This window comes from Cyprinodon variegatus, unplaced genomic scaffold (assembly GCF_000732505.1).
Source record: "Cyprinodon variegatus isolate N-32 unplaced genomic scaffold, C_variegatus-1.0 Scaffold1, whole genome shotgun sequence".
NCBI classification, from domain to species: Eukaryota; Metazoa; Chordata; class Actinopteri; order Cyprinodontiformes; family Cyprinodontidae; genus Cyprinodon; species Cyprinodon variegatus.
Genome location: NW_015150454.1, coordinates 3,535,688 through 3,552,528, shown reverse-complemented (window position 1 = coordinate 3,552,528; position 16,841 = coordinate 3,535,688). Strand labels below are relative to the sequence as shown.

Sequence of the window (16,841 nt, the reverse complement as noted above, 5' to 3'; positions counted from 1 at the left end):
TTTTTTTTGATGGGGAAAACAGGCACGTGATGAGTAACAATGTTCCCATTCCATCAGGTGTCCTGCGCCTTTAAGACGCTGCTCAGGGTAAACTAGCGTCGGCCTGTTTGACGCTCAGGAAGTGGATTAAACCACCGAGGATCCCCGTAGATAGCGACTGTCCCAATGCGTGAGAGGGGTCTCTACGCCCACTGAAACCCTTGTTAAAACACCAGGGAAAGATTTATTCAAGAGGATAATGCTGAATGGTTGCGCTCATGAAATTCACCAGAGACATATGCCGGTTGTTGGGACTCGGAAGCGGTAAGTTAACGTCCCTCTGTTGAAAACTTCAACCAACTAGCCACAAGTTTTAAAAACCGACAATAATGATGCAATTGACTAACTCTGGAGGTAAACCGACATGCGAAACACACACTCTGGTTCCTATTTGTTATTGTGTGCCTCTCTTGTCTTTTGTCGAAAGAGTTAAATGGAGTTGAAGCAACAATGAAAAGTTCCCATGTTGCTAGTTCCACCCTTTTCCCTCTACTCGCTACTTCGCCTTTATTTAATCAACAAATCCAAACTTTTACCTAAAGCTGACTCAGAAAACACGTTTTATTCGTTTGGCAGGGTTCTTTTATGTGAATGTGGCTAATAATTGTGAGAATGGTTTGATTTGAAGGCCAAATAGAAACAAACATTCGCTCCCTGTTCGCGTTGGTATGAAAACAATGCTTCAGATATAGATGGAAAAACCTCGCCTGTCTGTTTATTTATATTCGCGACAGGTTGAGTCTGAAGCTCGTTTAAACTATGTCCACCTCCTTTTTTATTTATTTAATTGCAAAATGTTTAGTACACATGATTTAGTATGATAGGGGGACTTTATAAACCAGAAATAAGTCAACATTTCTCCAAAGAACAGATGTTTTTAATTATGGGATCAGATTTCAGGCTTTTCTGCACATCTGCAAATGTTTTTTGAGTTGAAATAGTATCTATTGTTACAATTTTCTTTGTTTTTACTTATTTTTTCAAACCCCACCCGAAAGAACAGTCATGCATTTTTAGCTTCACATTGTTACAAGAAGAATGCAGCTAATATACACCTGTTTAAGTCACAGGAAAACACTGACTTTCTTTTTCTTTTTTTCTTAAGACAGCCTTGCAATGCTTTTTTTTCTGTCCAGCCCACCAGTTCCCGATGATGCACTGTTATTTTGCATTCCTGTGGAAAGAGCTCACCTTTCAACTGCACTCTGATTGGGGAAGTTTCTCTGAACAGAAGAAACAGAGGATCTTTTGTTGCCTTTGTCCACCAATTTTGTATCATTTAAGTGTCAGAGGGGAATCCGCCCAGGTTATTTGTGAACTGAGAGATTCTGCAACTTTTAAACCATTTGTTTTGGAAGAGTAAGACTATGTGATTAGCTGGCTTTATTTCCTTATGCTGACTACACTGTTTGTTTCAGCTGGATTCCATACCTAAGGACATAAAAACTAGTAGATGAAGAGAGTTCCAGGTACCTTCAGCAGGCTTTATGACGATTCCTATTGCTTTCTGCATTGTTGACCAGAGCTACTGCACCCAGGAGAGTACACATAAACATTGAGAGAACGAGGAAGCCCAGAGGCTCCCCTGTCTTTTTTGTTTCTTCCCCAAGAAGGAATAGAGTATAAACTAAGCAGGAATTTGAAAGGCAAAACTATCCATCATCACGTTGAGTCACAGCATGACTCACAGACCACGTATGGATTTGTCATTCTCCGCAAAACTTCGCTGAACCAATGGAAATCTGACACTGCAAAGTTTCCTCCAAGGTCATTTTATTTTGCTTCGAATTTGTCTTGTGATTTGTTGTCATCTACTCTAAGAGAAACGGCAGAGCGGTGCCTCCTTCTGCTCTGTGCCCAAACAATACACTACATATAAAAACGCAGTGCCTGTTCTGTAGGTCATACGGCAGTCCTCAACGGGACTTTTTGTGGTATGTGATGGCTAAAGTGTTCCTCTCGCTTAAAGCCAAAGAGAAACCTCTGAGCAATTTCTAGCCTGTTGTTAGGCATTCCTGACGCTCAGAAAGCATGAAGAATAGCAATTCCCCTTGTCTACATCTAAAGTTATTTGCAAATTTCTGCTTTAATAAAATGTGAAAAACCTTAATCTTACAGAGAAACATATTTAGTTGACATCCAGAGGACACAGCATTTAAAATGAGATCTACCCAGGTCCTGACAGAGCTCTACATAGTTCAACATAGAATTTTTATGTTTAATATGACAAAAAAATTGGAAACGCATGACTTTCTTGAGCTGTATTTTTTGCTGTTAAAATGTGACGAAAATGAGTGGGACTAAAGTCAGATGATGCAGGAATGCTGCATTGTTGGCTGTGGGTGTAGGTCAGGGGTTGGCAAAATCAACCCTCGAGTGACACTGTCCTGCAGTACATGACATGTTTAATCTGTTAATCTGCCACATCTTGCAGAGTCACCTTTAATAACAAATGTGATGTATTAAGCATTATAAATGTCAAAGTTAAAACATTTTAATGCTTACACTCACTAAAGATTACCTGAATATAAAATGTAAAAGCATTTTTTATTTTTTTATTTAGGCTTTAGCAACATGAAACAATGCAATAAGCCAAAGAATATCCTTTAGAAAAAATCCAAAGTAAAAGACATTAAGTGGGTGAGACAATTTTTGGGATGATCTTGATCAATATCTTGACCCTGGAGCTGGATGGAGGGACATCGGGGACAAAATCCAACTAATGGTTATTTTGATAATACGTGTATGTGCTGAGTATTTCTTAGATTAACAGAATAGTCGTCTTTTTGTTTTGTTTGTTTTTTTGGTAGTGCTAAATCTGAATACGGTTAGATGTAACAGAATAGAAAATCAATTTATTGTCCCACAATGGGGAAATTCTGGTGTTTACAGCACCAGAAACATTAAAGAAAAAATGGTCACACAAATATGGACCTTAGAAAATGTGTAAGAATAACATAATAGTGAAGAGTTAAAAGATAAAAATAAAATACTGTACTGTAAAGTGTTCTGCAAAAGATGAATATTTTACTTCAATTAATTATCGCATAGCAATAATAAAAAAAAATAAAAATAATAAAATAAATAAATAAATATATATATGTGTGTATATATATAAACAAACAGTTCTCCATCTCTAGAAGTACATTTAAAATTGCTATTCAATATACCATAATGCATGGTTCTACAAAGAAATCCCATTAAGTGATTAAATATCCATTTTTAAATCACAAAATTAAAGTCACCATTTCACTATTTATTTATAAATGAATACAAAGTGAAGCAATCATATTTATTTTAGGTGATTCCCAGTCTATGGCATTGTTATTTTGGGCTTGCACGCTGCGATGTTTAGAGACCCACAACCAAAAAAAACTCCATTCTCCCTGGCTTTTTCTCTGGCATCACATCAAAGACGGTTAACCTAAAGAATAAAAAAAAAAACAACCTTGTATACCTTGATACAGGTTAGCAGCCCATGCGTGTAGTAGATCAACATATGCCTCATGAGTGTGTTTTGAGTAACTTCCACCCCATTAGAGGCTTATGGACAAATCAAAGCATTATATGTAATGCACTTAAAATCACTTCATGTAACCTTTATTTTACCAGGGCTTATACCCATTTAGATTCAGAATGGCCTAAAAGCAGCACATTGGTTCCACATGAACAACATAGATTAAAGCAAAAACATATATTTAAAGGGACATAGTCATGTTATGCCTATTCAAAAACAATTTGATCTTAATAAAATAGGTTTATATACACAAAGTGTCCATCTGGATACTGCGTTGATATTTCTTTTTGAGCCTAAATAGAATTTCAGCACGGGGCATGGTATGCTGACATAAACCTATGTGGCGCCGTCTGTCAGCATTGCTGCTTAACTATCAGAAGGCCAGGCGTTGACAACAGAGGCAGGTACCTAATAGAGCCCATCCATCCTGTAATACCACTCAGTAAAACCATAGCTTGGTCTCTTCTTATCATTACTGGTACTAAAATCTATAGCACTAAGATGAGGTTTACTTGCTCAACTATCAACTCTGCAGCTTTAGTTTCCTCTTTGTGAACACAAACATTCATTCTGTAATAAAAACCCCATTTAAGTCTTATCCCACTTGGAAAAAAAAATATGTTGTTTTTATTTTCTCACGCTTTATCTCGGACTTTTCCACTGGGAGGACCTAACAGGCTTGGTCATAGGACATCCTTGTTTACCCCCCTGCAAACATGCAGTATTGTACTGCCGTTGTTGTTTTAAAATACACACAGAAGGCTATGTTTGCTAAGAAACTGAGATAAAACCTAAAAATACAAAAGTATTAAATAATGGATGCCATAAAATTAAAAAAACAAAAACAACAAATAAAACAAAACCTTGTATGCAACCAGAGTGAGCTACTAGTTTGTAATAATAATAATAATGATAAAAAATTAGTATACACCGTCAGTGTGCTGCTTTGATCATTTAAAGCTTAAACCTTAAACAGTATTTTCTGTTCCCTAACAGGCCCTGCTGTGCAGCAGCAGGAAGAGCCGATGGACTGTGTTGCTGCAACCTCTGACCCATGTCATGATGCCACTTTATCACAGGTACTGTGTCATCCTGACCAAACCTGCTTTGACTTCAAAAGTTAGTCTCTGGTGTGTGGATCTAATCTACCATCTGTGTGTTTGCCCAGAATGCATTAAATGAAGAGGATCTGAGCGAGGAGGAAAAGGTCAGACGGAAAGCAGAGCGACGGCGAGCCAAGAGGAAGGTGAGCTCTAAATGATATCAATCACCAGTTTGTTTTAATCCATATGAGTGGTGCCCTGTATTATTCTGTATTTTTTTGTTTTAGCGCCGCCGAAAAAAAAAAAAGCAAGAGCAGATCAAGCAAAATGATGGCGCTGAACAGGTAGCGTTTCCATCATAAAAATGTTCTACATTTCCCCTTTGCTGTTAGAAGCTAATTGTCCATGTGCTGTCACATATTAGGACGATGAAGAGGATGGCGGCGCAGAGTCTGAGCTGGATGAAAGCGAATCAGAAGCAGATGTTGCTGAAGAGGAGAAACAAAGGGCAACAAAGGAGGAGAACAAGGAAACAAAATCAGCTGTTCCTGACAAGCATGTTAGCTCTCTGGTTATGGCTCCCACAGGACTCAAAGGGCAGCAGAAGACAAAAGCCAAGTCAACTGAAGAGGTACTGCGTAATTATAAGTGTATTACATATTCTCTGTCTAATGCTCTTATTGTTCTCATGAACCCACAAGACTTGGAATATAAATTGTCTTGTGTAGCCTGGTTCTTTTTTTTTTTTTTTATTTAGCCAGATGGCATGAGTGGCATATGATCTATAACAGTGTTTGTTCTTATTGTGCTCTACAGGAGCCAGAATGGGATGTGAGCAGTGCCTTCTTTGCTAATGCTGCTAGCCATATCAAGCCCAAAGGATCAAGTCGCAAATCCAAAGAAAACAAAGAGAATGAGGCCAGAAAAGAGGTGAATGAAACGATCAATGTTGCACACACAAAAAAAAATGATCTGTTTACTTATCAATTAAATGGCTGAATGGTACAAAGTCTTATTTAAGCGAAGAACTGGACTCTGGACCATGACAACCATTTAATGCATCTGTGCATGCGTGTCTATTGCCGTGCATGCAACACATTGAAAGGGTTATTCTGTTTACAGACAAATGGAACTGACAATATGACCAAGAAAAGTGCATCACTGACGGGTAGGGAAGGATTTTTCAGCACCTTGCAACAAGCAGTCTTTAAATTGATTTTTCATTTAAACTTTTAACAATGGCTTTTAGAATATTATTGATTTACACTTTCTTTCTCTCGGGATATTTCACCTATGATGCATTGGTCAAGCCTTTAGGCTAGTGTTTCAACTGAAAGTTATTTAAAGTTTGTTTTGTTTTGTATGTCTTTCAGAAAAAGGTATTAAGCTGGTGCAGGAAGGGCAGTATGCACAAGCAGTCTGCATGTTTACAGAAGCCATAAAGTGTGATCCCAAGGACTACAGGTACATATGCTGTCTGCAAAATAAGTGACTGTGTCTTGCAAAAGTATTCATAAAGAACTGTTGTATTTTGTTTTTGTTTGTCAAAACCACAGTGTCTTTTTTTCAGAATTAAAACGGAAGAAATGTGGAGCTAATTTGCATTAATGACAAAGCATAATGCCCCTGCCAATTCATTCTATTTTTGTTTTTAACTGTCGTTATGTTGCAAGGGTTTGGCAATAGTTTTCCACTCCAGATGGTATGTTTTGTTCAGACTAAAAAGTATAATTTTTGTCTCGAACCAGAAAACCTTGTTGCTCATGGCTGCTGTGTCCATGACCTATGGGCAGAGGTGGATAATTCAGGTCCAGAAATTAAAAGGCCTGTTCAGGGATTACCTCCAACCAATTGCATTTCTGGGTTTACAGCGCAGTCTGAGTGGCTTATCACTTGATTAAGTAAACAGGATAAAGAAAAACTAGGCAGGGATGGGTGTCATGTTGAAGTTCTGCCACTTGATAACCCCTTGATAACTGTAGAGATTCATGACCATGGGCCTATTGGCCACTCTTCTTCATTTCTCTGTCGCTTTACAGACAGACCATGTGTTAAGCAGCGTTCATGGATTGAGATACTGTTCTATAATCTGGCTTTTTTCTCCACAACTATACACCTTTCTATTGTTATATATATATATATATATATATATATATAGCCTTCACAGAACAGTTGGGTTTACTTTGACTTGCACACAAGGAGAAATTCATACTTTTATTTAATTTTTTTCCTCAGGCCACTGGATGCTCAGCTTGTTAAGGGTACTGCATTGATAACATAATTCAGATGTTTATTAAATGGAAAACTATATTTTATTTCCCTTAGGAATTCTAATAATGCAGCACTTTGTGTCTCTATAACTGATAGTGTCTCAATGAAATGGACCTTAAACATAAAAAATTATGGCTTTAAAATCTGGTCTTCAATTTTTTTTCCTACCAAATTTGATTTATTTTTTCCTACCTTAGGTGACCTTGATTTAAATTGCAGCAGAATTCAAGCTGTGAAAATGCTGGTAATGCAGAATTTCACAGCAAACAAATAAAAAAAAACTAAATGTTTGCAACTAGTGGTGTTACAGCCAGCTAGTTTATCAGCTATCGGTACACATCTTAGAACAAAGTGATGCACTGATGTCACCTTGATCTATGGAAGTGCATTGGTAGGAAAAGAAATTGATTTTTCAATGAATCACTCGGCCCTACTTCAAACTAGAAGTCCTTTTATTAAGGTTAATTTTATACAGCCTTTTGTCATATATTTAAATCCTAACTCTGCAGATTCTTTGGAAACCGCTCGTATTGCTATTACTGCTTGGAGCAATATCCTCAGGCGCTGGGAGATGCAGAACGCTCCATCGAGCTGGCTCCAGAGTGGGCCAAAGGATACTTTCGCAAAGGCAGAGCTCTCATTGGTATGAAGGTGGGCACAAAGCATTCTTGCTATGCATATTTAAATACAATAAGGAATATTTCTGCTAAATGTTAGCATCTGTAAGGCTGTGTTGTACAGTATGCAAATTGTTTGTCTGCTTGCGCGGTAGCGGTACAGCGAGGCTGAGAAGGCCATGGAGCAGGTGTTGAAACTTGACAAAGACTGTGAGGAGGCAGTCAATGACCTCTTTAGCTGCAAAGTCCTTCAACTAATGGTAAAAAACTTTTTTTTTTTTTTTTTTTAACCAGATCCAACTACTTCTGGACATTTTGACTCTTTTATTCTTATATTTTCTTCTTAGGAGTTTGGATTTGAAGAGATGCAAAGTGTGTCATTGCTGGAGAGATTTTCATCTGTGCAGGCTGTTCTGGCATCTTGTTCAGAGTCAGCAAGAGGTAAAAAAAAAAAAAAAATTCCAGTGCTTTGTATAATCCAAAACTGGTCAGAACTGTTCTATTCTATACTGTTCTACACCTAAAGCTCTGATAATAGTATTGGAAATGAAAAATTAGTATCAGGACATCCCTATCATTTTTCCTTTTTTTAATGTATAGAATTATACATGTGTTGTGTTTTATGCTACATTTCCTTATTTTTTTTTTTTGTAAAAATGTGGTTGTGTTTCCACAGCTGGAGGCCAAGATGCATCAATTGTGCAGCCAGGGTAGGTGAACATGTGTTCACTCAAACTACAGGGTCACATAACATGATTTTCACTTTTCATTTTCAGCATGTGTTTAATCATATTGTCTTTTATTTTATTGTAGAAGCCCTTGCCCATCTCTTTGGGTAGGAAATGTGACAACAGAGATAACCGAGAAACACTTATGGGACCTTTTTAAAATGTATGATTTTACTGTGGTATGCTATTCAATACTTATTTCTGGGTTAAAATTAGCCTTTGTTAACAAAACTGTTGTGCAGAAGCTTATGAGGGTGATATTTTACCCAAAGTGGGTAACCAGATGTCTCTTATTTTCATTGCAGGTATGGCGATATAGAGAGTATCCGTGTGCTGCATGAGAGATTTTGTGCCTTTGTCAATTTTAGGAATGCAAACATGGCAGCCCGAGCAATGGAAAAGCTAAATGTCAGTGATTGATTTTTACTTAATTCTTTTGTTTTATTGCCTCTCTTGATCCAGATTTTTTTTTTGTGGTTTAATCTTGGTCCATATTTTTGCTTTATTAGGGGTATTGCATTGAGAACACGCGTTTAGTTGTTAGGTATCCTGACCGCCGCACTCAGAGGGTCCTTCCTATTCCACTTAGGACTTTTCTTCCCATCACACAGCAGGCTGGGACAGCACCTGGGTAAGTAACAGGTTTAAAATTCTTACTTTTTCCCCTTAAGCCTTGTGAATGTTTTCATATCCCTTTAACTGTTCTGCATTTTAACCAAACCACTAGTGTATAATGAAGTGAAATGGAAAATTGTTGTTGGTTTTCAATAGTTTGTTATAAGCATAAATCTGACAGGGGTAGGCATTTTTCTTGTTGCAGCCATTTCAATTTTTAAGAGTCAACCTGGATGAATACAGCTGTTCTGTTGATGCATCAGTGAACAGACCTCCAAAAAGAAAAAGAAAAACACTCATGGATCACGAATTGGAAAAGTTTAAAGCCGGGGAAAAGATGTAAAACTTTAATCCCAGCTTTAAACTTCTTAAAAGGCACCTATTTAATCCATCCCAAAATCAAGAATATGCATAAAACTTAGCAAAACCTGGCCAGCCATGTGAAGGTACCAGCTGAGCAAGGAGAGGACTAATCAGAGGCTGAGAAAGATTGGGAAAACAAATATTAAATTGAGTTCACCATCTGTAAAGCATAGTTCTGGCTGGTGTACCTGTCTAGCCCTCAGAGTGAGGACCATTCGTCCAATTTTACCAGCAAATTGAGGACCAGTTGTTGCAGAGTGAGGACATTTTATTGGTCCTCACATGCTATTTTGCTAATGGTTAGGTATAGGGCCATGGGGTCAATTTGGTTGGGGTGAGGTATATGCATAAAAATGGTTGAAAATGACCTAAAATTAATGGGAGTCTACACATGGTCTTCACTACATATAGTAGACCAATTGTGGGTGTTTAAGACATCTTAATAATCCTCGATACATTATGCATCTTTGATTTAAATACTTTATAATAAAGCCAGATTTAATGTGTCCAGATTGTATGATTACCATTTACTATTAGACTTTATACAAGATACAGCATTAAGAAGCTTCATCAGTGAGTGCTACCCGCTTAGACAAACACTACTAACAATAGACAAATGCAGCCCTTGTGGTTCAGGAGTTTGGAGCCCTTTTAAATTGTGAACAATCTGACAAAGCCTGAACTGTTTTATAAAGAACAAGCAAATCTGCTATACTTAGATGTGCAAGGCTGGCAGAACACCAATTTGGACTTGCAGCACAAGGAATTTCTGCAAAGTTTTAGCTTGGATGGCTGAGGAGATATGAACAATATGCTTTTTAGTTTTGTGTTATTTTTATGTTGCTCGATCACATGTCACAAAAAAAAAACATATACAGCCCCAGGCCACTCTACGTCTCATCCTTATCTTCTTAAAATCAAAGTAACTGATTTGTCCTCTTGTCTGTTTTTTCCTCTGTTTATTTCAACCTCAGTCCTCGAAGACGTGGTCCAGTTAATGGAGATGAGTGTTACTTTTGGAGAACCACCGGCTGCCATTTTGGGGACAAATGTCGCTACAAACACTTTCCTGACCAGAAAGGCAAGGACAGAAAACCCTGGCAGCCTTGAACTATGTTCAAACTGTGCCTCGGCAGTGGAACCGAGTTGCTCCAAAAATCTGCCCACAAAAGCTTGAACTAACCGCATCGGGATCTCTGGACTAAAAATATTTTGGTAAAAAATTACAGGCAGGCAGAGGAGTTGGGAATAGTTGCACATTAGACATGTAAGACTGAGAGTGCCATGCTGGTTCTGTTACCCAGTGATCTCAATGGATGCCTTTTCTCAAAAGTACAAAATTAACCATGGAGGGATAACGGTCACACTGGCAGCCCTATAGGGACTTACTTTTCTCACTGGAACTTAACACCTGCTCACAGTTCATGGAAGTAAAATTTTTGAGGGGTTAGAAAATCCTAACTCCCCCTTGTATAATACAGGTTTTAAAAATACCTTTTAATGGATGTCATAGACCTCGCAGAATGCTAACCGACCCTCAGTTTGTGAACGCTGCTGCATTTAGGAAATGAGGTGTACTCATTTCCTAAATTTGCCTTTATATCACATAAACATGCAGGTTATATTTGGAGCATAAGTTTGTGCCATTATCAGCAAATAACCAAAGACATTTCAGCACTTCTCCTATGCAACTAAATCATTCAGCCTTTGGTACGATTATATCGTCAACTGGACTGAAAGACAACAAAACAGGCGTAGAGATTGTTGAGTCAGTATGGTTATGCTAAGGCCTGATTATCTTCATAATGCATGTGAGGCATAATGATGTCAAAAATCTCATGTAGCCTGATGAAAACAGTGCCTCTTAAGATGGTAATGCCTCATTTGGTGAGTCTGTCTGAGAAGTGTTCTTTTTTCTGTATTGAAGGTTTGAGGCCTGTTTTGATTTGACTGACTAGATTTCATGACATGAGCTGTGATATGTTTCAGTTCCAGTTGGGTTCATAGTTTTAAAAAAAAGCTAAATCTGTTTATCATAACCAAACTAAGGTATTTAGGTGTGCGTTTAGTAGATTTTATTATTTTTTTGCCCCTCAACTAATCGTTTTGTGACATTTGCTTTAGGTCTATGCAAACAGTGTCAGAGAATCACATCTTCCTCACCCCGGGGATAAATAGACAAACAAAAATCAGTAATATGTATCATTCATTCTTAAACCTTTCGAAAATCAGTGTTCATGACCTTGGGGCCTACATGTCAGTATTTCACTAGGCTGAAGAATCTGATGGCTTTACATAGTTTCAACACTAGCTGGAGAATTACACACTCGCTGGCATGCTTTTTGTCACTTGCTCGGCAACAAGTACAGCTGAAGTCCACACTACATTCACTAGTAAACTATGCACTGCGTAGGAAGAGTATTTATTTTCCTATTTATACATATATGCATATATATTTTTTAACAAGGGATACTTTACAAACTTAAAAAACCCCCCCAGTTTGCTTAGAACCATATCACATGTTGCACTTCTTCTTTCCTTTTATGGTTTTTTGTGGTTAAAACTTGTGACAATGGAATCTGACAAAAAGAACCCCCAGACTGCACTTGTTTTTTAAACATTTGCTGTTTCCTCATTGAATTGATGGTGTTCAGTATTTGAAATGAAATTCTTTAAGGGTATAAAATAATTTTTGGCCCACTAATATTTGATTAAAGCATGTTATACTTAAAATTTTAGTGTTTTGAAACATTTCAATCTGGACTTTTTTTTTTTTTTTTCTTGTTCCAAGTACGTTTATTCCCTCTAAGGAATTATTTTATTTGAAGTTATGTATGTATACATACCACCAAGAGTGCTGAGGTTCTTTTAATCTACCAAAAACTATGTATTTTTTTTCTGTAATGCAAATAAGAGTTTTATATTTAATAAAGATTTTGTCCCATCTGCTAAGTTATTGCTCTTTATGTTTGCATGTGGCCATGTGCTCCACAAGGTGGCAGGGTTGCACTGAAATGTCACATTCTTGAAGATCCCACCACATGCTTTACACACTTTTTTTTTTTTCTATGCATTTTTAATTATGAGAAACCGAAATGTGTATTTAAGTGTCTTCTTCTAACATGCTTGCTGGTATGGGGACAGCACATTTACCCTCTCATCACTAGAAGACACACTTGTGTGGCCGACATGAAGCAATAAGGAGTTGTGCAAAACCGCTCAGACCAAGGAGAGTTGCAGGCAGCCCTGAGAACCTATGGGAAAAGGCAACCAAAGGGGCCACAGATGACATTTTAAATAGAGGAACTGTGGCTTAATGCCAGCGGATGTATGAGAGTGCACAATGCTGCAAGATTTAAAAAGGAGTTTGCCACACTGAACGTGCTCAAGATGTGAATCAGCCATTTTTCTAAGGAAGGTTATGAACATAAATAATTTTTGTGCCAAATTATCTTTTCAGGATTGGTGGATTATGTGTGAATTTGGAGGGCTTTTTGATATTTTTCAAGACTCTTGATTATGTCATTGTTAATAGGTTGTGCTAGTGTTCATGCAAATGATCCCTAAAGTGAAGGCTATCGCCCTGCTTTATGTAACTGTAGAAACAAAGACAGTCTGATACTCTTATCTAATTCAGTACTTGGGGAATGATCTGCTTATAATTTTATGTCAAATGCACATTTTGCATATTTGATGTATTACAATGTTGAAAAATGTTATTTAGAGAAATGAAAGACTAAAAATCTCAGTTTTGCTTCTAGACAGTTAACTCAGGACTATAGGTAGCCCATAAACCATCTCACCTCACCCCACAATGCACCTACTGAAAAAACAACCCAAAATTAACAAATTCATGAGTGAGAAGAGTCTGTAATTTCCCTTGACTACAGAACAGAGAAGCGGCATCTACATTTAGTCTGAAATAAGTCTTTCCTTTGCCAGTCACAGATGAGTGAAATAAAATAAAAAAACAGGCTTGGAATAAAATGAGAAAAAGTGATCATTTCAGTAAGTACTGATTGGAGATGAAGAAAAGAACGTTGTAAAACTGGCTTATAATTAAATGTTCCCAACCTTTTTCCAAAAAGCAGTGGACACAAATTTATATAACCAAGATTTTTATATATATGCTACTATATAAGCTGGGAGCAAGTGTTCCTTTGCATATGTTTCTGACTGTGAGATAAAACAAGCCTTTAAAAAGTATATCTAAGACGTGAAGAATTGAGACCTTCCTAACTGGCTAAACTCTCCTTAATCCCATATATGTTTCACTACTATGTGGGTTCATAAAACACATTGATCCACATCCGGTGTGGTACTAACCAGATAGTAAAGCAGCTCTGATAAGTTAAACTATAATCAACGGAAATAGGATTTACCTTTTCAGCTATCTTGTACATGCAGGTCAGAGGTAGCTGCTTCAGTCCTATTGAGTTGTCCTTGTGCTTTATTCCCAAAAATCAAATCAAATTTTATCAGATCATAAATAGAAGATTTTTATACTAGAGGATCAAGCTTTATGAGCCATTATACTTGGCAGATTATTATGGTGTCCACTCTTTCTGTAGAGGGGGTTCCTAAGAGCTTTTGGCTTGTTGAGACTTGGAGTATGATTCCCATTATTTTTAAGCTTTTAAAGGCAGATCCACAGTGCCTTTCATAAGGTTAAAACTCATTCATTGTTTGACAAGATTGTTCTGATCATCTGGAAATGAAAGAAAGACAACTATAGCTAAACTGAAAGACTAAGCAGGAAGAGCAATAAGCAGAGAGGCAGACAGTCATTCGGTAGAAGAAGCAGAAATCGACAGCTAAGACAGTTGAAATCTATCAATAGTTAAACTAAGACTCTTTAGATTTGTGCTTAATGAAATACTGCTGAGTTGAATGCCAATTTGTTAAGCAACAATAAAAGAAAACCTGCAGAAGTACTTTAAATTGAAAGGAAAATCAGTAACAAGATCTAAGCTGGCATGTGAAGATGCATTCAATCCAATCTGACTTGGCCTATAGAGTATCCTATGTGCACACCTGACAGGCACACGTGATCCAAACAAACTGCACTTGAAACGCAGTCGTTTCCTTATGCTACGTTTACACTGTACGCAATTTCAGCATCAAAAAAGCACCTTTTTTTTTAAATGGATTTCTCCAAATAGCATACCATACTTTATCTGTCGAGTAGAATCCTGGCAACCGATGCATCAGTGGGAAGCCTGACCTGTGTTTTCAGTGTATGCCGTCACGTGAAAGAATCTCCCAAAATCACTCTGGTCTTGTTTCTCTCTTCTGAGACCTTTCTCTTCTTCTCATACACTTTTTGGATGCTTTTTTTCTTCCGAACCTCGGCCATTGTCATAGAACCGTGGTGAGAAAGGCAAGCTTTAATGACTGGCTGAAAACGTGCACAGCACAAGAAAACAAAGCTAACGGGATGAGCACATAGGCCGGCCTTACGAAAACATATGACCAGAATGATTGACAGTTAGGAGGCCCACTTATTTTGATGATCCACCTGTAAAAAGAACTTCCTCCACTATACCTTTAAGCAAGAAAGTCCACCTAAAAACATTGTCTGTGCAGTCAGTTCATCAAGATTATGATCCTACCTTAAAATATAATTTAGCTGTCGGAGACGAGCAGACCCCCACATACCTGCGTTGCGCTTTCACTGGGAATCCCCAGCAACAGTTGCCTCAGGCCGGCCGCCTCTTTCTAGTTTTAACTCTCACAATATTTATACAACATTCCTCCACAAAACATACTGACTAATCTATGCATTTTTTATTGCTTGTCACATAGTATAAAAAAATCCAACCATGTACACTTTTAAAAATCAGCTAAATTGATTCTTTGTTCAGAGAACTCTCCATTCTTCTAAATAAACAAAATCACTAATATAGGACTTTTAACAAACATTAAATGTCTATGCAGGTAATATTTCAAATCAGGTCATAATCCAGTTTTAAAGTATATGAATTCATTAGTGGGATTTTTTTTAATCAATCTTATGAAATTTGCGCACAACCTAACATAATCAACCTCCTACTGCACTCCATGCTTTACAGTGGAAACTTACATTCTTCTACTGCCAGTCAAAAGTCCAAGCATTATGAAAGCCTGAAAAGACGGCAGTGGGGATGAACATGTCATTTGAAAAGGCACTTGTTTATTGTTGGAGAGCATGTATTTATTTCATGCCTCCACAGATTGTGGGTAAGGGCAGAGCTGGCTTGGTTTGTGTAATTAGAGAGGTGGAGAGAGAAAGCTTTCTGCCGCAGAGACCTGCTTTCTCAGATAGTCCTTTGATTTCTCTGGGAGCCCTGAGGAGCACTCTCACTATAGCCCACACCCGACTGAACCGTAGAGCATTTGCTCACAAGCAGGGACACCTGTCTAGTCTCGTTTGTTTAGTCTGATATGTTTAGTCTGTGTCATAAACTAAACTGGATCCATGCCACAGACTGTGATGGTTTAAACCTTAGCATCCGTATTTCCTTGTTCTCTTCTTTCTTCCCTGTCACCCTCAGAGATCCCTCTGATTTGGCTGCACTAATAGGGGGTCTGCTCTTCCTGTTCTGGGTTTAACAGTAAGGGAGGGACCACCACATTGCCACCCAGTGGCACCATCTCCGTGATACCCAAACATGTCTGCTGCAGCTTCAAAGGTTATGCACATGCAGTTTTTTTGATGTGCAATTACTTAACACGCTTCAAGCTGGAAATCTGCATACAGCTAAGTGTTTATAATGGTTGGGCTGTATGTTTAAGTTCTACCTCTCCGGTCCTAATTGCCATTTTTCATGTCTATGAATAAACCAAGCTGCCTTAAAGAGGTGCCCACTGAGGTTTACTTAAAAACAGAAATATAGCTTATCAAAACAACAGCCCGACGCCAACATTCTCCATGCTGCTAAATTTGTCCAAATTCTTTAAAGAAAAAAAAAAAGACTCAATAAGCAAACATGTTTCAAGCTCCCCCAGTGGAAACAGTTCAAAAATCCTTAGGTATGGTCAAAATCTCGAAGTTCAGATAAATCAATCTGGATCTGAAGCGATGACTTAAATCCTTATGCTCCTTATTCAACAATGGGAGGTTATAGAAATCTTGCATACCCCAGGCCCAGGGTGGAAACGCGCATTCTCATCGGTCACGTTCACCATGGCTACGGTGAGGCTGGTCCTATTTTAGAGTTGGTGGTTTGTGGCTGTCCCAACAAGGAAATATCTACCCTGTGGTATAGGGAGCTTCTTTAAGACACTTGGAACTTAGAATTTAAAACTATTCTGGAAGCAGCGGCCTTCCTGTTGGTTTAATTCAAACACGTTGCCCCTGAAGTTGTGCAACACTCTGAGGGTGATGTGTAAAAGATCTGTTAAGCCTATAGGAGGAGAGAGGTGTAAATACGTTACGTGTGAGGGAAAAAAAGCAGTTAGATAATAAAGAAATAACTTACTAATGTAATTATTATGCAAATTCTACACGTTTCTTGAAACTAGCTTTTGGATCGCTGCATTTAAAACATCAGTTATAAACCATTAACTTATTGAGTAGTGCTGCATATATTGTTTCAGTTGAGTGTTAAAATAAATGCTGAAACCAGCTGTTTTGTATAAAGTGTTTTGCACAGCATTCTTGGCACAT

The 16,841-nt window shown here is 37.8% G+C and overlaps 1 protein-coding gene across 1 annotated transcript; it reads left to right on the top strand.

Moving 5' to 3' along the window:
• The first annotated feature begins 109 nt into the window (after window positions 1–109).
• LOC107099508 (tetratricopeptide repeat protein 31-like) lies at window positions 110–11,376 on the top strand. Its single transcript, XM_015397698.1, has 16 exons — window positions 110–303; window positions 4,553–4,635; window positions 4,725–4,802; window positions 4,887–4,943; window positions 5,024–5,230; window positions 5,416–5,529; window positions 5,722–5,767; window positions 5,973–6,063; window positions 7,380–7,521; window positions 7,643–7,747; window positions 7,835–7,928; window positions 8,164–8,197; window positions 8,301–8,378; window positions 8,521–8,623; window positions 8,725–8,846; window positions 10,168–11,376. The coding sequence occupies exons 1-16, from the start codon at window positions 246–248 to the stop codon at window positions 10,301–10,303; spliced, it is 1,548 nt and encodes a 515-aa protein (XP_015253184.1). The 5' UTR covers window positions 110–245; the 3' UTR covers window positions 10,304–11,376.
• The last annotated feature ends 5,465 nt before the right edge of the window (window positions 11,377–16,841 follow it).